The sequence below is a fragment of the Physeter macrocephalus genome, chromosome 19 (genome assembly GCF_002837175.3).
Source record: "Physeter macrocephalus isolate SW-GA chromosome 19, ASM283717v5, whole genome shotgun sequence".
In the NCBI taxonomy this organism is placed as follows: Eukaryota; Metazoa; Chordata; class Mammalia; order Artiodactyla; family Physeteridae; genus Physeter; species Physeter macrocephalus.
In genome coordinates, this window is record NC_041232.1 from 46,050,066 (window position 1) to 46,077,665 (window position 27,600).

The following is a 27,600-nucleotide window of genomic DNA, read 5'->3' on the forward strand; positions in this document are numbered from 1 at the left end:
CACCAGGAACACAAAATGATTTATTATATTTAACATATTAGATATGCTATATAAGAATGAAAATCATATTTGCAATATTACCTGTCACTGATATAACCTAGTATAGTTTCAATATCGATCTCCAGTCTTCTATTTTCTTCCATCAATTGAGAATATGCTATTGAGACATCTGAAGAATCTTTTGCGATATTAGAAAGCTCAATATCCCATGTTCTTTTCTTTAAAAAAAGAATAAAAGAATTATTTAAACATGTTTACGTAAAAATGATTTAAAATAAAAATTACTAAAAGTAATTTCATTATTACACATTGTTTTTTCTTTTTGAGTGGAAAAGAAAAAAATGTGTAATAATGAAATTACTTTTAGTTGTATGAGTTTTAATACTTGGGAATAGAGAATGGAGCTCTAGTGGGAAACAGGGAAACATCAACTTACTGTGGCATAAAAATTATTAAGTGCTTCCAAATATTCATTTTCATAAATTTTTTTCTTCCAGTCTAGTTGATCATAAACTCTTTTCAAATCTTCTAGCTAAGGAAAAAATACATACACACACACAATAAACTGTGGAGCTTTCCATTCTTCTGTAAAGTAAGAAATTATCTTTCAAATTATGCAACTATAACATAATATTGATTAAAATTTCACCATCGGCTGTTTTCACTTATGAAAATTGATGCAAGAGTCTGAATAAAATATAGCAAAAATCAAGTTTCACAGTATACAAATGCATAATCATGATAAAATAGAATGCATTTTAGTTATGTTATGAGAATTGATAAAAATTAGAAAATTTAAATCTTTGCTCTCACCAACAAATTAAAAAAGAAAATAACATAAATATGGCCAACACTCCACAAAAAAGCCATTTGATAAATTCACTATCTAGTTTCCATAATTTTTAAACTAGCACAAGGAAAACATACCCAAATATAACATAAAGAATGAACATAAAATATCAAAATAAATCATAAAATACAGAACCCATGCCCACTGAACTCAAAAAATGAAACCAGATTATCTTTCATCACCATTGTTATTAATCCTGTTTTGTGAAATTTAGCTAAATGCAAGTAGATAATGAAACTAAATTTTACTAGTATAATATTGAATATGAAAATATGTCTTCAATTTTAGATGATATGATTGAATACCCAGGAAGACAGAAGATTCTATTTAAAACTACAATAAATGATTTTTGGAAAAAAGTCATAAGGAAATTAACAGCTTATATCTATAAGATATAATATATCTATAAGATATATTATCTATAATAATCTGTTAAATATATTGTGACAATACTTAAAAACTTTGGTCAAAAATATAAAGTATTTGGAAATAAATTCAATACAAAAGGGAGGACATATAATACAGCAAACAAAAATTCTTATTTAAAAGCTTAAATCAAGAAAAAATGATATTTCATAGAAAGGTTTAATAGGATATACTGTCAGTTACCACAAAATTAATATAAGACATGATAAAAAGGAGTATTCTCTTTGAAACTTCATGAAATGAAATTCATATGGAAGAAAAGGTATGTGAGACTAGCCAAGAGGTATGTGAAAAATAAGAATAATGTGGGAAACTTGCTACCAGATATTAAAACATCTTATAATACCACTATATTAAGGAGTATTTATTTTTGGCATTGTAATAAAGAACAGAAGGAAAAACTAGAGCCCAGAAATAGACCTAATGGTATTTGAATTCAGTGAGAGAGAAATCATTTACTTTAATTAATGAATTGGAAGAATGTAGAACCTCTGTTTAAAAAAGAAAAACAAAGTTATCTTTCTACTTCACATCTAACTCACATTATAACAAAAATAAATTTCAGATTAATAAAAACCTAAATGCAAATACAAAACAGTACAAATTATTAGAGTAATCAATATGGGTTTATTTGTATAATCTTGGGCTGAAGGATAATGTCACCTCGTCAAGTAAACCAATATTTGTTGACATGTCTGATGGCATATTTTACAAAAGTTGTGTGGAAAAACACACCATAAACAAGACTGAAGGAAAAATAAGACTGAGAAAAATGTAAAATAAAAGCCCAATTTTCTGAGATATAGCCCTTATGAAGGGTATCAGTGGACATGGTGCATTAAGAATATCTGAAAACTCTTCTCCATAAAGGTAATGAGAAAACTGGCCAAGAAAAAAGAGTCAAAATGAGGTTTTTTTCAGAACTCTGGAAATTAAGTGAAGGTTTCCAGCAAATAGGGAGCACCTATTCAAGATAATCAGTCTAATCTGAGTAAGAGGTATGAGCTTTGTGGTGTTTTAACTTGTCCTAATCCTTCCCTCCAGGTCCATGATAGCCTTGAACAGCACACATTTGTGGAGAAACCCATCAGTTGGGCAGCCACCAGAGGGAGCAGAACTGATCTGGAATGCTTTCAAAGCCTCATTCTCACAGAACTGTCATTATTTGACCTGTCTGGTGGTTTTTTGCATGACTCCATCTGCAAGGACATCTGTATTTTCTTGATACAGAGCTCTCCCAATACAAAACATCTCACCAGGAAATTTTCTCCCAAGCCATGACTGTCAAAATTTTAAGTAGCACAGGCAATTGATTAACTTTGTGGCCACCTGAGACAGTAGACAATGATTGGGACAAACGGTAAACTAACTGTTAGGCTATAAAACAAGTCACATTAGATTTTAAAAGATTAAAATGATGTAAAGTATCTTCTCTAACCACACAGGAATGAAATTAACAGTAACAGAATCAAATTTGGAAATACAAAAATATGTGGAAATTAAACAGTATACTCCTATATAACCAACAGGTCAAAGAAGAAATCTCAAGAATTAGAAAATACTCTGAGATGAATGAGAATTAAAGAACAACATAGTAAAACTTTTTGGATGAAGTTAGAGCAGCACATGTATACCTGTAAATGCCTGTAATAAAGAAGATCTCAAGCCAATAATCTAATTTTACACCTAAAGGAAACAGAAAAAGTAGAGCAAACGAAACCCATAGAAAGTAGAAGAAAGAAAATAATAAAGTTTAGAGTGGTAACAAATGAGTTCTAGTATACAAAAAGATAAACAACAAAAACCTAATAAAACCAAAAGACAGTAATTTGAAAAAGTCAAGAAATTTAAGAAAACTAGATACACTAAGAAAAAAAAAGGTCAAATTACTAAAATCAGAAATTAAAGAGGGGACATTACTATTAACCTCACAAAAATAAAAATGATTATAATGGAATACTATAAATCATTTGATGCCAACAAATTAGATAAACAAGATGAAATGGACAAATTACTAAAATGACATGAATTACCAAAACTGCTAAGAAAAAATAGAAAACCTGAATACATATATAACAGGTAAAGAGATTCATAATCAAAAAACTTCCCACACGAAAAAGGCCAGGAGTAGATTGCTTCACTGGTGAATTCTACTAAATGTTAAAAGATGAATTAACAAGAGTTCTTCAAAAACTCTTAAAAATTAGGAAAGAAGTATTCTAGGAGGCTATATTACCCAATACCAAATCCTGCCCAAGACATCACAAGAAATAAAACTATAGACCAATACCATTTGTGAATATAAACACAAACATCCTCCACAAAATAGTAGCAAACAATCCAGTAATATATGAGGGATTATACACCACAACCAAGTAGGATTCATGTTGGGAATGCAAGATTGTTTCAACATGCAAAAATCACTTAATGTAATATACTGTATTAATATAATACAGAATCAAATTCACCAGATCCTCTCAATGGATATAGAAAAGTTATTTTACATAATTCCACACCCTTTCATGATGAAACCACTTAACTAACAACAAAAAAAAACCTACGAAATTTCCTCAACCTGATATAAAAGTGTATGAAAAACATTATACTTAATGATGAAAAATGAATGCTACCATCTGAGATCAGGAAGAACAGGATGTTTGCTCTCACCACTCATTTTTAACATTGTAGTTGAGGTTCTAGCCAGAGTATTTATGCAACAAAAATAAATAATCTGGTTTCCATATTGGGAGGAAAGAAATAAAAGCACTTGTATTTGCAGATTTTCAGATCTTATACATAGAAAATCCTAATGAATCTACAAAAAAAAACCCTACTAGAGTCTAGTGTAAGTTTAGCAACTTGCAGGGTATAACACAGAAAAATTGGTTTTATTTCCATACAACAGCAATTAACAATCCAAAAATGAAGTTAAGGAAAAAAGTTCATTTACAGTAGCATCAAAATTAATAAAATTATAAGGAATAAATTTTACTAAAAAGTGCAAAATTTATATACTGAAAACTATAACACATAGTTGAAAAGAGTTGAAGAGGCTTAAATAAATGGAAAGACACCTTTGTTCATGGATTAGAAGATGATAATACTCCTTTAATTGATCAACTGATTCCATGCAATCCCCTTTCAAAATGCTAGTTTACTTCTTTTCAGAAATTGACAAGCAAATCCTAAAATACATTTGAAAACCCAAAGGTCCCAGGATAGCAAAAACAATCTTTGAAAGAAAAAAACTGGAGGGCTCACATTTCTGGATTTTAAAACATCCTACAAAGCTACAGTGATGAAAACATGGTAGTACTGGCACAAGGAAAGACATACAAATCAATGGAATAGAATTCAGAGTCCCTAAATAAATCAATGGTTGACTGAATTCAACAAAGGTGTCTAGATAATGCAATGGGGAAAAAATAGTGTTTTAAAAAAGTGCTGTTGGGAATACTGGATACCCTCATGCAAAGAACGAGTTTGGACCCCCTACTTCATACAAAAATTACTAAAATTGGATCAAAGACCTAAATGTAAGAATTTAAATGATTAAAATATCAGAAGAAAAGATAGACATAAATACTGTGACTTTGGTTCAGGCAACAGTTTCTCAGATATGACACTTAAAGCATGGGTAACCAAAGATAAAATAGAAAAATAAGACTTCATCAAAGTTAAAAACTTTTGGGCTTCAAGAATTATCAAAAGTGAAAAGACACTTTACAGAGTAGGAGAAAATATTTTCAAACTACCTATCTGATGAGAGTCTAATATCCAGGCTACATAAAGAATACTTACAACTCAATAATGAAATGTCAACTGAATTTAAAATGGTCAAAAGATTTGAAAAGACATTTCTCCAAAGGAGATAAACAAATGGAAAACAAGCACATGAAAAATTTTTCTATATCATTAGTGATTAGGGAAATGCAAATCGAAACCACAAGATACCACTTCACACCCAATAGGATGGTTTTAAAAATAAATATAGACAATACCAATTATTGCTGAGGATATGAAGAAATTAGAAACCTCATAGATTGCTGGTGGGAATATAAAATGTTGCAGTCACTTTGAAAATAGTTGGCAGTTCCTTAAAATGCTAAACATACAATTATATGTCCCAGAAATTCCACTTCTAGGTATATAACCAAGAGAAATGACAATATGTATGCAAAAACTTGTACATCAATGTTAATAGCAGCATTATTCATAATAGCCAAGAGGTAAAAACAGCCAAAACACCCTTCAACTGATGAATGGATAAACAAAATGTGATATATACATACAATGGAGTACTATTCAGACATAAAAAAGGAATGAAGTACTGATAGATTCTACAACATGGCTATGAAATGCCCAGAAGCAGCAAATCCATAGAGACAGAAAGTAAATTTGTTGGTTGCTAAGGGCTAAGGGGAGAAAGGAATTGAGAATGACTGCTAATGGGTATAGGGTCCCTTTTGGGCATAATTAAAATGTTCTAAAATTACATAGTGGTTACAGTTCCATAAACTTGTGAATATACTAAAAACCACTGAATTATACAATTAAAATACAAGGCCAATATTTCTAAGAGGCAACAAAATCCTGAAATTAATGACAAAGCAAATAATTCAAAAGAACATTGCTTTCCAAACCATTTCTGAATCCTCTTTATTATTTTATTCACATTTACATACCATACCTCCTGTACTATTATACATTTAACAATTTTCTTAAGTCAACTAATTTATTTAAAAAGAAACTATTGTTATTGTAAGTTAAAATCCAATATTATATATTACAAAGAGTAACTTTAAAAATAAAATTAGGGGCTTTCCTGGTGGTGCAGTGGTTGAGAATCTGCCTGCTAATGCAGGGGACGTGGGTTCGAGCCCTGGTCTGGGAGGATGCCGCGGAGCAACTAGGCCCGTGAGCCACAACTACTGAGACTGCACGTCTGGAGCCTGTGCTCCACAACAAGAGAGGCTGCGATAGTGAGAGGCCCACGCACCGCGATGAAGAGTGGACCCTGCTTGTCACAACTAGAGAAAGCCCTCGCACAGAAACGAAGACCCAACACAGCAAAAATAAATAAATTAATTAATAAACTCCTACCCCCAACATCATCTTAAAATAAATAAATAAATAAATAAAGTTAAAAACAATTTTATGAAATAAACAGCTAATATAAAAATTTTTAAAAGTAGTACTAAATGTATTCAATTTACCAAAAGAAATACTAAATATAATTTTTAGAAGAATTACTATCCCTAATTAAAGGAATATTTGGGCTGATGCTATAACTTTAAGACGAGAAGTTCAATAAATTATAAGATGAGTTACCTGTATATAAATTAACAAGGTAATTGAACATTAGATTTGATTTCTAAACCAAATGAAAATAGACTTTTTATAAATTTTTGTTTCAAGAAGCCTTTGAAATATTTTCCAAAAATTTTCTTCAGAAATTACCAAATTACTTAGCTAAGTGATATTCAAGCTTTCATACCCACTCATTATTACTATTGCCTGGTAAATAATCATGAAAAAACTATTAATCAAGCTTTTTAGATACTGCAACATATTTGAATGCATTTCTCAGATAAAGTTGTAACCAAGTCATTGAGAAAATGAGACACATCTAACTTGACATGATTAAAGGGTGTATTCCATGGCTTCAGTTTTGTTGGATTTATTTTTTTCCCCTAATGTACAATACTCATTTTAAATTTGTATTAGGACATTTTAGGTTTTTGAATGAGAAAACATCTTTGTGGTATATCCTAATTTTTGATGCAGTTCTCAATCATAAAAGTCATGTAGAAACATGAATTTTTTACCCAAGAGGACTTGAAGTTCTAATTGAATTAATAGGGAGTGAGAAGTTTTCCGAAAAGCCCATATTAAAGATTAATGGTTGATCACCCATTTACAAATCTGAGAGCATGTAAGTGTATTTGGTGGTTTGAACTAATTCAGTGAATAATTTTAACAACTTCATGAAGTACTTCCCCTTTAATCAACACCTTAAACCCTAATCTCTCTTGTAGATTATTAACATATTAAATTAACACACATCTAGTTGTTCAGATGAGATAATTGAGTACCTAAAAGGTGTAAAGTGAAGGTCACAACCAGAATGTGAAAGAGAAATCTGAGTCCAACACTCTATGACAGATTAAAACAACATTAAAGGTTGCTTTAAATGAATTGCTTTAAAAATTCTCAACCTCATGAGTCATCATAGAAATGCAAATTTAAAACCACAGTACGATAAATTCAACAAAAGCACAATAGTTAAAAATAGGGTTTCCCTGGCGGCGCAGTGGTTGAGAGTGCCTGCCGATGCAGGGGATATGGGTTCGTGCCCCGGTCCAGGAGGATCCTGTGTGCCGCGGAGCAGCTGGGCCCGTGAGCCATGGCCACTGAGCCTGCGTGTCCAGAGCCTGTGCTCTGCAGCGGGAGAGGCCACAACGGTGAGAGGCCCGCATACCGCCAAATAAATAAATAAATAAATAAATAAATAAATAAATAAATAAAAGCTAATATTAGATGATGGTATTAATCTGAGGTTGGAATTCTCACACATGGTGGTCTGAAATGTAAAACAATTTTGGGAAAAAATTTGGCATGATCTGTGAAAAGTGAACATATGCATATTTGGACAAGTAATTCCCAACATAAATGAATACATAATTTTAATGAGTATTTTGAAGGTCATGGTGTGAAAAACTGGAAGGACTGAATTGTCATAAACTCAAATGGGGAAGGTTGCAGGTATAATGCAATTGGATATCAAGTTTAATTTTCAAAAAGTTAAGCTTGAGAAACCCACTAGACATCTAAATGGAGACTGGGTTGGCAGTTACATATACAAAGCTTATAATAAGAGGATAAGCCCTTGGATTCTCAAATGTCTGGAGTGTGGAGAGATAAAGAGAAACCAGTAAAGGAAACTGAGAACAAGAATCCAGAAAAGTAAGAAGAAACAAGAATAGTATGTGTTCTTAGAGCCAAGAGAAAAATGTTTCCAGAGATAAGGGTATAACCAACTTGGTTAAATGCTACATGTAAGTTAAAGAACATAAGAACAAAGAAACAATGATTAGATTTAGCAATGTGGAAATCACTGTTGACCTAAATCAGAGATATTTTGGTTGAATGGTGAGACAAAAAAGAAAACTGGAATGTGTTTAAGAAAGGATGGGATATTATGACCAAATGAGATTTATTCTAATAATTCAAGGTTCAACATTAGGAAATCCATCAATATAATTCACTATATTTATAGAGAAGATATTACATGAACATGTCCCCAAATGCAGAAAAGGCTTGACAAAAACTGACATCCATTCCCAATTTAAAAAATACTCAATAAATTGAAACTGATAAATACTTTTTAACATAATAAAATGTATATTGAATCTTAAAGCTGGTCTCTTACTTAAGGGAAAAAACTAGCAGCAATCCCTTTAAGAGAAGGACATAAAAAGGATGCCCATGATCTTTACTATCATTTAACACTGTACTTCATGTATTGACCAATGTAAACAGAAGACAAAAAATTAAAAGGCATAAAAAATAATGAAGGAATAACCATATCTCTACTTGAAGATAAAATAATATTCTCCCTGGAAGATTCCAAGATAAACAATGACAAGACTACCAAAAATAAATTTTAAATCAGTAAGTTAGTATAATATGATATACGTATATATATTTTTCCATTAGATGGTAGAGGAGGTATATCTAAAATCTTTTTAGATAATTACTTCTCTATTTTGACTACACTGAGGTGGTTGGGAGGACAACATCCTTAAGTTTCCTTCTAATTTAAGGGATATGTGAATCACACCCTTCTAAAAGAAACTTCAATTAAAAGTAATTGAATATGTGTCTTTTGGTTGGAGCATTTAATCCATTTACATTTAAGGCAATTTTAGATATGTATGTTCCTCTTACCATTTTCTTAATTGTTTTGGGTTTGGTCTTGTATATCTTTTTCTTTTCTTGTGTTTCCCACATAGAGAAGTTCCTTTAGCATTTGTTGTAAAACTGGTTTGGTGGTGCTGAATTCTCTTAACTTTGGCTTTTCTGTACAGCTTTTGATTTCTCTGTTGAATCTGAATAAGATCCTTGCTGGGTAGAGTAATCTTGGTTGTAGGTTTTTCCTTTTTATCACTTTAAATATATCCTGCCACTCCCTCCTGGCCTGCAGAGTTTCTGCTGAAAAATCAGCTGATAACCTTATGGAGATTCCCTTGTATGTTATTTTTTGCTTTTCCCTTGCTGCTTTTAATATTTTTTCTTTGAATTTAATTTTTGTTAGTTTGATTAATATGTATCTTGGTGTGCTTCTCCTAGGGTTTATCCTGTATCGGATTCTCTGCGCTTCCTGGACTTGGGTGGCTATTTCTTTTCCCATGTTAGGGAAGTTTTCAACTACACTCTCTTCAAAATTTTCTCAGACCCTTTTTCTTTCTCTGCTTCTACTGGGACCCCTAAAATTTGAATGTTGGTGTGTTTAGTGTTGTCCCAGAGGTCTGTGAGACTGTCTTCAATTTTTTTCATTCTTTTTTCTTTATTCTGCTCCTTGGCAGTTATTTCCACCATTCTATATTCCAGCTCACTTATTCATTGTTCTGCCTCAGTTATTCTGCTATTGATTCCTTCTAGTGTATTTTTCATTTCAGTTATTGTGTTGTTCATCTCTGTTTCTTCATTCTTTAGTTCTTCTAGGTCTTTGTTAAACATTTCTTGTATTTTCTCGATCCATGCCTTCATTCTATTTCCGAGATTTTGGATCATCTTTACCATCATTACTCTGAATTCTTTTTCAGGTCGGTTGCCTATTCCTCTTCATTTATTTAGTCTTGTAGTTTTTACCTTGCTCCGTCGTCAGTAACATATTTTTTTGTCGTCTCATTTTTTTTGATGGGTGGGACTCTGTTCCTATCTTACTGGTTGTTAGGCCTGAAGCACAGACTAGCTGAATGGCTACAAAAACAAAACCCATATATATGCTGCCTAAAAGAGACCCACTTCAGACCTAGGGACACATAAAGACTGAAAGTGAGGGGATGGAAAAAGATGTTCCACGCAAATGGAAATCAAAAGAAACCTGGGGTAGCAATACTCATACTAGAAAAATAGACATTGAAATAAAGACTGTTACAAGAGATAAGGAAGGACACTACATAATGATCAAGGGATTAATCCAAGAAGAAGATATAACAATTATAAATATTTATGAACCCAACATAGGAGCACTTCAATATAAAAGGCAAATGCTAATAGCCATAAAAGAGGAAATCAACAGGAACACAATAATGGTGGGGGACTTTAACACACCACTTACACCAATGGACAGATCATCCAGACAGAAAATAAATAAGGAAACAAGATTTAAATGACACAATAGACCAGATAGGTTTAATTGATATTTATAGGACATTCCACCAGAAAGTGGCAGAATACACTTTCTTCTCAAGTGCACATGGAACATTCTCCAGGATAGATCACATCTTGGGTCACAAATCAAGCCTTGGAAAATTTAAGAAAATTGAAATCATACCAATAATCTTTTCCAACAACAATGCTATGAGACTGGAAATCAATTACAGGAAAAAAACTGTAAAAAACACAAACACATGGAGGCGAAACAGTGCACTGCTAAACAATCAAGAGATCACTGAAGAAATCAGAGGAAATGAAAAAAAAACATAGAAACAAATGACAGTGAAAATACGACGACACAAAACCTATGGGATGCAGCAAAAGCAGTTCTAAGAGGGAAGTCTATAGCAATACAATATCACCTCAAGAAACGAGAAAAATCTCAAATAAACAATCTAAGCTTATGCCTAAAGCAACTAGGGAAAGAAGAACAAGGAGAACCCAAAGTCAGTAGAAGGAAATACGTCATAAAGATTAGAGCAGAAATAAATGAAATAGAAATGAAAAAAACAAAGCAAAGATCAATAAAACTAAAGTTGGTTCTTTCAGAAGATAAACAAAATTGATGACCCTTTAGCGAAACCTATCAAGAAAAAAAGGGAGAGGATTCAAATCAATAAAATTAGAATTGAAAAAGAAGAACTTACAACTGACACGGCAAAAATACAAAGGATCATAAAAGACTACTACAGCAATTCTATGCCAATAAAATGGACAACCTGGAAGAAATGGAAAAATTGTTGGAAAGGTACAACTTTCCAATACTGAACCAGGAAGAATTAGAAAATATGAATAGACCAATCACAAGTAATGAAATTGAAACTGTAAATAAAAATCTTCCAAAAAATAAAAGTCCAGGACCAGATGGCTTCATAGGTGAATTCTATCAAACATTTAGAGAAGAGCTAACACCCAAATTTTCAAACTCTTCCAAAAAATTGCAAAGGAAGGAACACTCCCAAACTCATTCTATGAGGCCACCAACACCGTAATACCAAAACCAGACAATGATACTACAAAAAAAGAAAATTACAGACCAACATCACTGGTGAATATAGATGCAAAAATCCTCAACAAAATACTAGCAAACAGAATCCAATAACACATTAAAAGGATCATACAGCATGATCAAGTGGGATTTATCCCAGGAAAGCAAGGATTCTTCAGTATACACAAATCAATCAATGTTATCCACTATATTAACAAATTAAGGAATAAAAACCATATGATCATCTCAATAGATGCAGAAAGAGCTTTTGATAAAATCCAACACCCATTTATGATAAAAACTCTCCAAAAAGTGGACACAGAGGGAACCTACCTCAAGATAATAAAGGTCAGATAGGACAAACCCACAGCAAACATCATTCTCAGTGGTGAAAAACTGAAAGCATTTCCTCTATGATCAGGAACAAGACAAGGATGTCCACTCTTGCCACTCTTATTCAACATAGTTTTGGAAGTCTTACCCAGGTCCATCAGAAAAGAAAAAGAAATAAAAGGAATACAAATTGGAAAAGAAGAAATAAAGCTGTCACTGCTTACAGAAGACATGACACTATACATAGAAAATCCTAAAAATGCCACCCCTAAACTACTAGGCCTAATCAATGAATGTGGTAAAGTTGCAGGATACAAAATTAATGCACAGAAATCTCTTGCATTCCTATACACTAACAGTGAAAGATCAGAAAGTGAAATTAAGGAAACAATCCTATCTACCTACCATCACAATAAAAAGTATAAAATACCTAGGAATAAACCTTCCTAAGTAGGTAAAAGACCTGTACTCAGAAAACTATAAAACACTGATGAAAGAAATCAAAGATGACACAAACAGATGGAGAGATATACAATGTTCTTGGATTGGAAGAATAAATCTTGTGAAAATGACTAGACTACCCAAAGCAATCTACAGATTCAAAGCAATCCCTATCAAATTACCAATGGTATTCTCACAGAATTAGAACAAAAAATATTACAATTTGTATGAAAACACAGTAGACTGCGAATAGCCAAAGCAATCTTGAGAAAGAAAAATGGAGCTGGAGGAATCATGCTCCCCAACTTCAGACTATACTACAAAGTTATGGTAATCAAGACACTATGGTACTGGCACAAAAACAGAAATATAGATCAATGGAACAGGATAGAAAGCCCAGAGATAAACCCACGCACCTATGGTCACTTAATCTATGACAAAGGAGGCAAGACTATCCAATGGAGAAAAGACAACCTCTTCAGTAGTGGTGCTTGGAAAACTGGACAGCTACATGTGAAAGAATGAAATTAGAACACTCCCTTACACCATACACAAAAATAAACTCAAAATGGATTAGAGACCTAAATGTAAGACTGGACACTATAAAAAGACAACCCTCAGAATAGGAGAAAATATTTGCAAATGAAGCAACGGACAAAGTATTAACCTCCAAAATATACAAACAGCTCATGGAGCTCAATATCAAAAAACAAACAACCCAATCAAAAAATGGGTGGAAAACCTAAACAGACATTTCTCCAAAGAAGACAGACAGATGGCCAAGTGGCACATGAAAAGCTGCTCAACATCACTAATTATTAGAGAAATGTAAATCAAAACCACAATGAGGTATCACCTCACACCAGTCAGAATGGCCATCATCACAAAATCTACAAACAATAAATGCTGGAGAGGGTGTGAAGAAAAGGGAACCATCTTGCACTGTTGGTGGGAATGTAAATTCATACAGCCACTGTGGAAAACAGTACGGAGGATCCTTAAAAAACTAAAAATAGAACTACTATGTGACCCAGCAATGCCACTGCAGGCATATACCCTGAGAAAACCATAATTCAAAAGGACACATGTACCCCAATGTTCATTGCAGCACTATTTACAATAGCCAGGACATAAAAACAACCTAAATGTCTAGTGACAGATGAATGGATAAAGAGGATGTGGTACATTCATACAATGGAATATTACTCAACCATAAAAAGGAATGAAACTGGGTCATTTGTAGAGATGTGGATAGACCTAGAGACTGTCATACAGAGTGAAGTAAGTGAAAAAGAGAAAAAACAAATATCATACATTAACACATACATGTGGAATCCAGAAAAATGGTACAGATGAACCTATTTCCAGGGCAGGAATAGAGATGCAGATGTAGAGAATGGACATGTAGACACAGTGGGGGAAGGGGAGGGTGTGACGAATTGGGAGATTAGGACTGACATATATATACTACCAGGTGTAAAAAAGATAGCTAGTTGGAACCTGTTATAAAGCACAGGAAGCTCAGCTCGGTGCTCTGTGATGACAGATGGGTGGGATGCAGGTGGCGGGAGGGTGGTCCAAGAGGGAGGCAATATATGTATACATATAGCTGATTTTCTTCCCCATACAGCAGAAACTAACATAACATTGTAAAGCAATTATACTCTAATAAAAAAGTAATTGAATAATATTTTTAAGTTATACCCAAAAATATTAACTAAAATTTTAGCAATGACATAGACTATAGGCTTTTTTCCTAACATATACAAAACCAACACAACAATTAGAAAATAACAATTTATAAGATTGTAGCATTGTTATCATTTAAAGAATACTATTGGAAGCAACCAATATTTACAATAGTTAATACACAGGAATTGTCTCTAAGAGCAGACAGTGGAGTACAAGAAATCCATTGGACGATGAAGATAATATTTACAAAATCACAATGGACTGTTTCATCTAAAAGTTAATCATAAGGCACCAAATGCATACAAAGCAATAGTGATTTTAAGTCTGTGCTATTTATTGCAATGCCAGTAAATTTTCTTAGCTATTTCACTCATCAATTATAAAATTTCCAAAATCTATCTCTTTTATAATATAGATAATGTTCGATAAAGACAAAATCAAGGAATTTTCATTCCAAAGAATAAGTAACTTAAATCACAAATGATATCAAGGGGAAAACCCCCTAGATTTAAAACAATGTAAACACCAAGAGTCATTATGTAGTTTTGGTTAATGTTTTAAGTGATGAATCAATGGCAATATCAACAACATTTGAAGTGAAGTAAAGAGTAAAATAGTATAACCCACATCTTAAATTACAAACTAGTTGCCATACAAGCTCCAGTAGATAATACCTCTATAGGATTAATGATATGAAAGCCAAGAAATTTAATTAATGGAAATACTGTCTTTAAAAAAGTGAGCTGAGAAAAGGACAAAGTTAAAAGTTTTCAGAATTTTGGAAAATGTGAAAATGCAGGCAAATCATTTAAGACTTATCAGAAATATAAGGCATATGATTTTTACTTGAACTTGTAATACTATACCACGATTCAACTTTCATTATTTTTCCATCACAATATTTTTTGTTAAAATTAGTAATTATGTTAATATTTTAAAGTTTTAGAGACATTTATAACAGCTTTGTTTATAATACTTAAAAACTGAAAACATACTAAATGTCCAGTAACAAGGGACTAAGAGACTCTCAATGATTAAAATTATATTGTAAAATATAAGATGATTATGCAATAAGTTTTTATATAAAGAGAAACATGTCATCATTACTGTATGCATATAATATCCTTTTAAACTATACTACAAGCCTGTCTATATAAAACAAATATTAACAGTGACTATATTTAAATAGTGAGATCATAGATCAGTAATTTCTTCTACTCACATGAGTGCATTCTAAACTTTGAGGGATAAAATTAAGTATTTGTGCCATTCAAAAAGTGTCTAAAATAATTTTAGATAATAGTTTGTGTAATGAATCCCACCAATTTTATAAGGATCATAAGGAAGAAAATAGGATCCATTAGTAGCAACTGCAGTGTAGTATAGTGGTGAAAGCCTGACTGGAAATCATCTAAAGTGGGATTGCAAGGAGAGGAATAGAAACAATGAACACAGAAAATCCTTTCAAGGGGTTTTGCTGCAAAGTATAACAAGAAATACAATTTATCTTAGGGAAAGATTTAAAACCATAAACATGAAGCATTCAAAACAGGAAAGTGGAAAGTAAAAGGAAAGAGAATAAACTTAAAGAAACAAAAAGAAAATTATAATTATAGAAACATACATTAACATTTCAGAAGTTGGAAAATTGTAGAATTACTAAGTCCAAGAGCCATCTCTATTTTTTAATTCAATTTTTAAAAATTTGAAAAATCTCATTTAAAAAGTGAAAAATACACATACGATTAGAAATAAGAGATAAGCTAAAGTATAAAAGAGAATTCTATACCATATTATATTACATTTGAAATTTTTAATCCATTTGGATTATTTCTAGGAACATTAAAAATTATAAATGAAAATCAAGGATAAATATATAGCCTGATAAGACTAATCATCATAAAATAAAACAACTGTCCATGAAAAATAAAACAATAATTCAAACAATCTAAAAAAATTAAAAGCAACAGTCATATTTTCATCAAGATGTTCTATGAAAATTTTAAGAAAAAGTTATTTAAATCTATCTTAATTCTCCAGGTAACAGAAAGGGAGAAAAGCTTCACAATTCATTTACAAAACCAGCATAATCCTGATAAGAAAATCTATCAAATATAGCACAAATTAAGAAGACTGAAATACAGACTAACTTATGAATATGGATGCAAAATCTTAAATAAAATAATTGCAAATCAAACTCAGCAGTAAATTAAAAGAATAAACCATAACCAAGCAGAGTTCACCCTAAGAATTTTAAAATGATTTAATTTTAATATAATACATCATTTCAATGGGTCAAATGAGAAACCATTTAAAATCATCTTTACAGATGCTTACATTCTGTGAAAGTAATCTACTCCTGATAAGTTTTTATAACCTAAGTATACTTTTAAAATCTTTAAAATGATAATGAGCATATGTTTGAAATCAATATTTAGATAACATTAACAACTTCTTTAAAATAAAAATTGAAATAAAGAAAGCCAATTTCATAGATGTTATTTAATATTTTATACATATGTTGCACAATAAAATATAGACATAAGAGAGTAAAACCTTATGGTGAAAAAAATTAGCAATGTGTAATTTTATATATGTTACCACATTTTATCCATATAACACATAAATATTGTATAATAAAACGATAACAAAAATTGCATTGCAGTTTGGCTGTATCACTTCATAACTTTGTGTCCATGAGATAAATCACTCTGCTTCTTTAGACTGGTTTCCTATTCGGTACATTAATAGTATTAATAATAATTATTAGCTTATTTATTTTTAATAAATAAACTGCTTAATTTGAAAGATTTTGAAATAAAAATATTAATCAAAAGGTATAGTTTAATAGGTGTTTTGTGGTGTTTGGATTTATACTTATAGTGCCTAGAGCAATAAGTTAGCAATAAATATTAAATGTCTACTAAAAAATACAACATCCAAAAATATGAAAATATCATATATGTAAGAGGAATTCACTTATTTACAAACTTTATCTGTAAACTAAATTATGAAAAAAATTTTGTATGCCTGTCATTGTTTAATAAAATATGAAAATCACAAAGGATTTCTATATCTTTAAACATCATATTGTATTATTTTATCAAATGACTGGATAAAATGAAACGTAGATAGCTGTTTCTTTAATATCACAAGAAACAAAGAGTTGCAGATGATGAAATTGTATTCTAAAAAAATATTCCTGAACTATGGGAGAAGTAGACTTCAAAGAAAATATGGGGAAAAATTATAGAAAAGCAGCTTTACTTCTACATTTAAAACAAATTTGATCTTGACAATATTTTTAAAGTACTTAACCAATTTCAAGATGTTTTCTAGGTTACAAAATCCATTGTTTGCAGAAATGAGACAGGAAAAATGTATTTTCATAGATACAATGACAACACTAGTTAGAGAAAAGTGTACATTAATGAGGTAAAGACTCTAAATTGAAAGCACGATATGCCTTGAAATTTTAAAAGATCAGTTAGGTTGTGTGTGAAATTAGGCAGCACAAATCTTTTATTTTTCTCTTGAACTAGAAGTGCCGATTGCATACCAAAAAATAATGCACGGAAATGATGCACATCATTGCTTTTAATTGAGTGCTTAATATGCCCACTTTGCAAATCTAGCTTAAAGGTTTTTGTAATGAGGAAGACACAGAAAAAAAGTATATCTAAACGTCATCATGTTCTCATCTTCTCTATAAAGTATGATAGCCCACAAATGATTTCCATAATTGAAAAATACTACTAACTTCATAAATACATTCACAGAATCTCATCAAAAATAACATTTTGTTACGGAGGGCCAGACTTGCCATTTTAGAAATGATCAAAAAAAAAGTGATTTTAGGTTTAGTGAATGAATTTTCCCTCTTTGAAAATATTTTATTACCAGTGATATTTTTATAAATGATAAATTTTAACATGATTAGAAAATTGAGGTCATAACTATTTAACATTATATTATATATTTTTCAATGTCTACAGTCTACATTCCACCTCATCAAGTGCTTTCCAGACTCACAAGGTGAAGTTATTTTCCCCCATTGCCCTTCCATCCTTCCTTCTTTCCTTCCTCCCTCCTTGCCTACCTCCCTCACTCCCTCCCTTCCTTCCTTTATTCATTAGTAAATTCACTCATTCGACTAGCCTAATATGGCTTTTTTTGAATGTCTATTATGACATTTTATTGAGTGCCTAATATGGGACAGGCACTGTGCAAGTTACACAAAGAAAACAAAAATCACAATGCATCTCCTGTCTTTAAAAAGCTTATAATCTAAAAAGAAGTATACAAGTAATCATTGATTTCAACAGACTGTTGGTGCCAGTACCAGTACAAGTATGGAGGTAAACACAGAGTACAATGAGAGTTCAAAGCAGACAGAACAAAATGAAGAAATGGTTTCTCCAAGAATTTTCCTTCAATTTTCCAAGTTGAAGTTTAAGATGAGAGGATTCAGCCAGACAACAGTAGGATTGAGAAGATGAGCTGAGTTAAACACTGACATCATAATCAGAGGGAACAGTATTTATGAAAAGCTGGAAGAAGGAAACCCATGGCACATTCTGGTGTCTTGCAGTTTGTCTGGTAGCTAGAGAATAGTTAGAGGGAAAGAGGCAGCAAGAGAGAAGTTGGAGGTTGAAAACAAGGGCAGATTCCAGAGAGGCGTGTATTACTACCTATTTAAGATCAGTTTCTTCTAACTTACTCATCCCAACTCATGCCCTCTGACACTTCAGCCCAGTGTGTTTTAGTTTAGTGTTTTTCAGCCCTTGCCTATTTCTGGATTCTTCTACATTGCCTATGCAGTGGTGTAAGTCACTCCCATCTTAACTCAGGTGCATATCCCCTACATTGCATAAATAAAAACAAAATACAAAAATTTTCCGGGAAAGAAAATTTTGAGAAATTCCAATCTAGCTTGCTAAAGAAGCTTGTAAAAGATACACTTTAGTAACAAGAAAAAAAAACAATGCCAATTAGAAATGTCTGATAAAAAGAAAGAGCCATGTGTTAAACTGGGAATGAATATTATCAAACATTTATTGTGTAAATTAATAAGAAATTATCTTAATACAGGAATTACTAAATAAGATAGGCGTAACATGATGGAAAATAGAATATGTGTCAGGAAAGGATCATATGGTCCTTAAACTGTTCAAAAAGAATTTAATGATGTCGACTATGCTTCACATCTGTAAGTGAAATATGCGTTCCAAAAATTCTAAAAATTTATAGCCCCAAAACATATAAATAAAACACATCTTAAGAAAAAAATCAATTAGAAACATTCTAAACTTAGTTTCATCTAAAATATGGCTTCAAATTATGTAAAGCAAAAATATGGATAGAAAAAAATGAAAATAAAGAAATACACTATCATACTGAGATATATTTTAATACAGCTTTCATAGCAATTGATCCATTAATCAGAAAATAAATCAGAAATATAAAAGAGTTAAATAACCCAATTATCACAGTTCACAAAATGAACCTATGTAGAACTGCACTCCACTATCAGAGAAAGCATCTTTCCAAAATCAAAAATTTATACAATTTACCTGTATATTATGAAATAAATTAAGCCTTAACAAAATATAAATAATATCTACCATATATACTACCTTTATGAACAAATCAGAATTACATTAAAAATCAATTCAAAATAAATAACTTTAACATTTAGTGCAGTTAGAAGGGTTAATCTGTCTGACTGATCATAGGCTGACTTTGAAGAGACAGTCTGCCTTTGACGAAGTTCCAAGAAATTGGTTAAGGTCCAATTTAGTAAAACTACCCAAATAAATGGAGAGATAGATCATGTTTGTGTTTAAGGACCCCATCATAAAGATTTCATTTCTCCATCATATAATACATAAATGAATGAGATTTCAATCATAATTCCAATAAAATTTCTGCAGGAAATGAACAAGAAAATGCTGAAATTTAATGGAAGCACAAAGGTCAAGAATAGCCTAAAACTCATAAGGAAATGTAAGACTGGGGGAATTCATCATAATAGATAAGCAAAGCTCATAACAGAAGTTTATTAATGTAGACATTAAGTATGGAGATAAACATGTTAAGTAGACCAAACAAATTAAAAAGAGAATGGAAAAAGAGATCCACACAAAACAAATAAGGAAGCCCCATATGTGACAGATGATTCTAAATATTAATATATAGGTAAATACAGTAAGGTATAACAATTTGTTTTCTATATAAGAAAAAATGTAATTGGAACCTCACTTCACACCATACCAATATATGAATTTCAAATTGATTATGCTTCATATCTGTCAAGTAAAATATACATTCCTAAAATTCTGCAGATAGTTTATTTCTTCTAAACTTGTAAATGAAAGAATGAGAAAAAACTCAATTTTGAATATTTTAAACATATTTAATCTAAAAGCATTACGTAAACATGAAAAGCAAAATTTCAAGCCATTTAGAATAAAATACGAAAGAATATTTTTTGACTCAAAGGTATAAAAAATTTGTTTTAAAAGTTCAGAAAAACATAGCTCAAAGGAAAATATTTATAAATTTTACTACATTAAAACTGAAGTTTCTCTTCATCAGCAGTTACCATAAAGAAACGAAAGAAGATTGGGTGAAAATATTTTTAACATGTAACTTTAAAATATTTAGAATCCGTAACATAAAACAAATTCTTACAAATCAATTTTAAAAAAACCATCGCTCAATGTATAGGGTAAAAACCATAGCAGGTTTTTCACAGAAAAGGAAATACAAATGACCCTCCCCCCAAAATGCCATTAAATATATGCTCAGTCTCACTCTTAATTATAGATTAATTTTAAAAGCCATAATGAAAACATAATTCAAGAGCCTTATAATAGAAACTGGCAAAAAAACCCATTCTTAACTCTAGGTAGGAATGCAAATTGGTACAGGAATGTGTATATTATTGCCTTTTACTGAACTATTATTTCTTTTCACCATTTTATTATTTCCTTTTACTAGTGTTTCCTTTTACTAAAGTGAATGAGATGCAACAGGAGAGGAAGGCAGAAAAGATGAGTCATAAGGGAAGATCAGTGAGACACCAAGTGAGAGAGGACTCAGCTCACCATTCTTGAAGGGAACCACCAGCCAGGGGATGCAGGTAGCTTCTAAAAGCTGAGAATGATCCCAGGCTAACAGCCACCAAGGAAACAACGACCTCAGTTCTAAAACCACAGGACGTGAATTTTGCCAAAACTGAATGAGCCTGAAAGCAGATTCATCCTGGAGTCTTTAGAAAGAAATGCAGGGCTGATGACACCTTGATTTCTATCAGGAACGATCTGGAGCAGAGGAACCAGCTGAGCTATGACCCGGAGAAACTTTATGATAACTGGGTACTGTTTTAAGCTGCTAAAATTCTGGTAATAGGCAATAGAAAACCAATATAGACAGAAACTGGCTAACTGTCATTTAATTATTAACAGAGAATAAGTTCAAATAGCCATGGCACAAAGCTAATGTCAGTATTTTTTTAAATTTTAATTATGAAAACTCACCGTTTTTGATAAAGCAGCTAATTCATTTCTTGATGACCTTGTTTCCTTCAATACTTCAGTCACTGCCTCTTCATTCTCCTCAATATTAATATTAACATCTTGTATTGATGTACAGTAGAAATTAAATAGACTGTTAAGTTTATCTATCTCTTTCCTAAGAGAAAAAACAGTTGATTTTATCCACACTGAAGGGGAAATTTTATTTTAACTTATAGTTGAATTAGCTTCTGACTTAACCATGTAGATCAATGCAATTTATCTATTCCTAAAATTTTTCCCATCCCCAAAAAACTCCTGAAAAGTACTACTTAGATATAAAAAGTAAGTCGTGAAAAAAACTTCAATTTATGTTTCTGATGGAAAGGAACGGAGAGAAAAGTGATTTGTAAATTATTTTAAATAAACCACCTTTTGATTTGATTCCAGGTGAGAGACCTAAGCACCTTTGATTCAGAGGTTGGGTAGTACAGGGATGGAAAGGAAAGAAAAAAAGAAAGAGGAAAAAAATAAGAGAAGAGAAGAAGCTGTAAAAGTGGAAAGACCACACATTACTAACGCTCTGGTTTACTGTCTTATCTCCCTCACAGTTACAGAGCTAAGAAGCGGTAAACTGCAGCTTAGGAAAACAAGGGGCCTATTTAAGAGAAGTAGTTGCCAAGGAGATCTTTTTCCTATGTGACATATCACAGAAAAGACCAGTGCTAATCTGTAAGGCTACATAATCCTTTATCTTATCTGGTAGGTAGAAAACACGTTCCAAATGTAAAAGTCACTTTAAAGCATGGTCTTAGAGTTTAATATATGAAAAAAGTACAGTGAGAAAATGACAAAATTATAATTTGCATAAAATATTAGCAAGTAATACAGATAAGCCCAATTTTTTAAGACACCATAAACAAAATAATAGAGTGGGAGATTTATCTGAAACCCATATAAGAGATCAAAGATTAAATCATTTGTGTGTAATAAAATCCTACAATGCAATATGGAATGGAAAACTTACCCAAGAGACAAATGAGCAGAGAAGATAAACAAGAATTCACAAGAAAATAAATGCCAATAGCCAATAAATATATGATGTGTTTACTGAATTGGCCCAGGCTATGCTATCATGCATAAGTCTGATTTTAGGAGTAGAGTCAAATGGAACTGAAAGATATAACTGAAACTAAAAGATATAATTTCACAATATAAATGAAAATTAAAGCAACAAACAAATAGGCAAGAACCTTCTCCTTTACCCTTCCATATCTGGAGAGTACCGGCTTCCCATCAGAATTCTAGAAGCCAGATCAATAATGAGAGGTTGGGAGCCTGAGCATTTAAAATGTACATGTTTGGTTAAATTTCCTTCTTATGAAGTTAATTTTTCTTCTCTCAGTGGTATCCATTTCCCCAGTCCACATAATAAACTAGATTTTGACTAAGAAGTGAGCAATTGCCCTGTGTCATGGAATGCAGGAGCTAAGTATTGTTTTAGTTATCTCCTCACCCCTACTTCCTGAAGCATCAACTGCTGCCACCAATTCCTCAGCCTTCTAAGAAGTTTTCAGTGTAAAAGTTTGTTACTAGGTTTGCCCCCACTGGTACTTTAGATTTCATCATTCTTGTATCTGCTAAATCAGAATAAATTTAGAAGAATAAAATGGGAAGAATCATTTTACCTGTTAAGAATTACTATAAAGTAGAGCAATCAAGACACCAGAGAATATATGCTGTGTGTTTCCATTATATGGAATTCAATAACAGACCAAACTAACCATGGTGATAGAAGTCAGAATGGAGATGACCTTTTTAGGAGAATGGTATGGACTAAGAAGGAGAACAAGAAAAAAACTTCTAGTATGCTGGAAACTTTTTATATCTTAACCTGGGGCATGGTGACATGAGTGTATATACATATACATAAAAAATCATCAATTTATACATTTGATAGCACACATAATCATGTTTCTATATGTCTGTTAATTCTAAAAAATAGTGAAGGAAAATTAAACATATCTTTAAAATTTTATTTAATAAAGCATTTATGACTCCACTGATGTTTATAAAAGAACTTCTGGAAAATATACTTAAATGAGAAGAAAATTAACAAGTAAGTTATATGTTGTAATAATAATGAGTAAAGGAAGTAATAATAATATGCCTTATGGTCTATCTAAATATTAATTATAAAAATCACCAGCTAATTCTTATATTCAAAATTGAGAAGGAAAAATTTTAGAAAATGATACAAGATGGATAATGTTGTATTTGTAATTAATATGGACTAACATGTGTTTGTGCCAAATAGATTAATGAAAAAATTCTCTTGTCATCAAGAAAAAGAGGGCCCCCTCCTGCCCAAAAAAAGAAATGAACGAGAAGTTACAACTGACACCACAGAAATACAAAAGATCATAAGAGATTACTATGAACAAATATATTCCAATAAAATGGACAACCTAGAAGAAATGGACAAATTCTTAGAAATGTACAATCACAGAAGACTGAACCAGGAAGAAATACAAAATATGAACAGACCAATTACCAGTAATGAAATTGAATCAGTAATTTTAAAACTCCCAGTGAACGAAAGTCCAGGACCAGGTGGCTTCACAGGTGAATTCTATCAAATATTTAGAGAAGAGTTAACACCTATCCTCAAACTATTCCAAAAAACTGCAGAGGAAGGAACATTTCTGAACTCATTCCACATGGCCAGCAACACCCTGATACCAAAACCAGACTGAAATATCACAAAAAAAGAAAATTACAGGTCAATATAACTGATGGACACAGATCCAAAAATCCTCAACAAAATATTAGCAAAGGGAACCCAACAATACATTAAAAGTATCATACACTATGGTCAAGTGGAATTTATCCCAGGGATACAAGGATTTTTCAATATCCACAAATGAGTTAATGTGAATAAAAAGCATAGGATCATCTCAATAGATGCAGAAAAAGCTTTTGACAAAATTCAACATCCATTTTTGATAAAAACTCTTAAAGTGGGGATAGAGGGAACATACCTCAACATAATAAAGGCCATATATGACAAACCAATAGATAACATCATACTGATTGGTGGAAAGCTGAAAACACTTCCTCTAAGATAGGAACAAAGCAAGGTTGCCCACTCTGGTCACTTTTATTCATCATAGTCTTGGAAGTCCTAACCATAGCATCAGACAAGAAAAAGAAATTTTTAAAAATCCAAATTGCAAAGGAAGTAATATTGTTGCTGTTTGTAGATAACATGATAGTAATGATAGAAAATCCTAAAGACACCACCAGAAAGCTACTAGAGCTCATCAATGAATTCAGTAAAGTTGCAGGACACAAAATTAATATGCAGAAATCTGTTGCATTTCTCTACACTACCAAACTATCAGAAAGTAAAATTAAGGAAACAGTCCCATTTGCTATTTCATCAAAAAGAGTAAAATACCTAGGAATAAACCTTCCTAAGGAGGTAAAATACAGGTACTCAGAAAACTATAACACGCTGATGAAAGAAATTGAAGACTACACAAATAGATGGAAAGATATACTGTGTCTTTGGATTGGAAAAATTAATATTGTAAAAATGACCATACTACCAAAAGCAATCTACAGATTCAATGAAATCCCTATCAAAAGACCAATGGCTTTTTTCACAGAATTAGAACAAATAATTTTATAATTTTTAGGGAAATACAAAAGAGTGTAAATAATTAAAACAATCTTGAGAAAGAAGAACAAAGCTGGAGGAATCACCCTCCTTCATTTCAGACTATACTGTAAAGCTACAGTATCAAAACAGTATGGTACTGGAACAAGAACTGGCACATAGATCAATGAAACAGAACAGAGAGCCCAGACATAAATTCACACACTTACGGTCAATTAATCTATGACAAAGGAGGCAAGATGTACAATGGAGAAAAGACAGTCTCTTCAACAAGTGGTGCTGGGAAAACTAGAGAGTTACATGTAAAAGAATGAAATTAGAACATTTTCTCACACCATACAAAAATAAACTCAAAATGGTATAAAGACATAAATGTAAGACCAGAAACCATAAAACTCCTAGGAGAAAACATAGGCAGAACACTCTGACATAAATCGTAGCAATATTTTTTTGGATCTGTCTCCTAAAGCAAAGGAAATAAAATCAAAAACAAACAAATGGAACTTAAATTTTGCACAGCAAAGGAAACCATCAACAAAACAAAAACACAACTTACTGAATGGGAGAAAATATTTGTTAATGACATGATTGATAAGGGGTTAATATCCAAAATATATAAACAGCTCATACAACTCAACATCAGAAAACGAGTAACACATTCATAAAATGGGCAGAAGACCTGAATAGACATTTTTCCAAAGAAGACGTACAAAAGGCCAACAGGCACATTAAAAAATGCTCAACATCATTAATCATCAGATAGTAAATTAAAACCACAATGAGCTATCATGTTATGCCTGTCAGAATGGCTATCATCAAAAAGAAAACAAAAAAAACAAATTTTGGAAAGGATGTGGAGAAAAGGGATCCCTCCTACACTGTTGGAGGGAATGTAAATTGGCGCAGCCGCTGTGTAAAACAGTATGGCAGTTTTGCAGAAAACTAAAAATAGAATTACCATATGACCCAGCAATACTACTCCTGGGTATATATCTGAAAAATAAAAAAAACTCTAATTGGAAAATATACATGCACCCCAATATACATAGCAGCATTATTTACAATTGCCAAGATACGGAAGCAACCTAAGTTCCATCAGTAGAACGAATGGATAAAGAAGATATGTCTTGCATATATATGTGTGTGTGTGTGTGTGTGTGTGTGTGTGTGTGTGTAAAATGGAATATTGCCCAGCCATAAAAAAGAATAAGATTTTGAGCAGAAGCAAGAAGAATGACAATCCTGCTGCCTGTGGAACAAAAACCACATTTACAGAAAGACAGACAAGATGAAAAGGAAGAGGGCCATATACCAGATTAAGGAACAAGATAAAACCCCAGAAAAACAACTAAATGAAGTGGAGATAGGCAGCCTTCCAGAAAATAATTCTGAATAATGATAGTGAAGATGATCCAGGACCTCTGAAAAATAAAGGAGGCAAATGCTAAAGGAACTTCTCTAGGTGGGAAAAACAAGAGAAGAAAAGGACCTACAAAAACAAAACCAAAACAATTAAGAAAATGGTCACAGGAACATAAATATTGATAATTACCTTAAACGTGAATGGATTAAATGCTCCAACCAAAAGACACAGGCTTGCTGAATGGATACAAAAACAAGACCCATATAGACGCTGTCGACAAGAGACCCACTTCAGACCTAGGGACACATACAGACTGAAAATGAGGGGATGGAAAAAGATATTCCACGCAAATGGAAATGAAAAGAAAGCTGGAGTAGCAATACTCATATCAGATAAAATAGACTTTAAATTAAACAATGTTACAAGAGAAGAGGAAGGACACTACATAATGATCAAGGGATCAATCCAAGAAGAAGATATAACAATTATAAATATATATGCACCCAACATAGGAGCACCTCAATACATAAGGCAACTGTAACAGCTATGAAGTTTATAGCTATACAAGCCTACCTCAAGAAACAAGAAGAATCTCAAATAAACAATCTAACCTTAAACCTAAAGGAACTAGAGAAAGAAGAACAAACAAAACCCAAAATTAACAGAAGGAAAGAAATCATAAAGATCAGAGCAGAAATAAATGAAACAGAAACAAAGAAAACAATAGCAAAGATCAATAAAACTAAAAGCTGGCTCTTTGAGGAGATAAACAAAATTGATAAACCATTACTCAGACTAATCAAGAAAAAGAGGGAGAGGACTCAAATCATTAAAATTAGAAATGAAAAAGGAGAAGTTACAACA

At 31.9% G+C, this 27,600-nt stretch overlaps 1 protein-coding gene across 1 annotated transcript in view; it reads right to left on the bottom strand.

Annotated features, from left to right (window-relative positions):
• CCDC178 (coiled-coil domain containing 178) overlaps positions 1 to 27,600 on the bottom strand; it is a 379,522-nt gene that overhangs the window by 290,798 nt on the left and 61,124 nt on the right. Inside the window, exons 9-11 of the mRNA XM_024120576.1 lie at positions 21,716 to 21,869; positions 437 to 532; positions 82 to 218 (exon numbers count right to left, since the gene is read on the bottom strand). Coding sequence (XP_023976344.1) covers positions 82 to 218; positions 437 to 532; positions 21,716 to 21,869 — 387 coding nt within the window. The remainder of the gene's footprint in view (positions 1 to 81; positions 219 to 436; positions 533 to 21,715; positions 21,870 to 27,600) is intronic.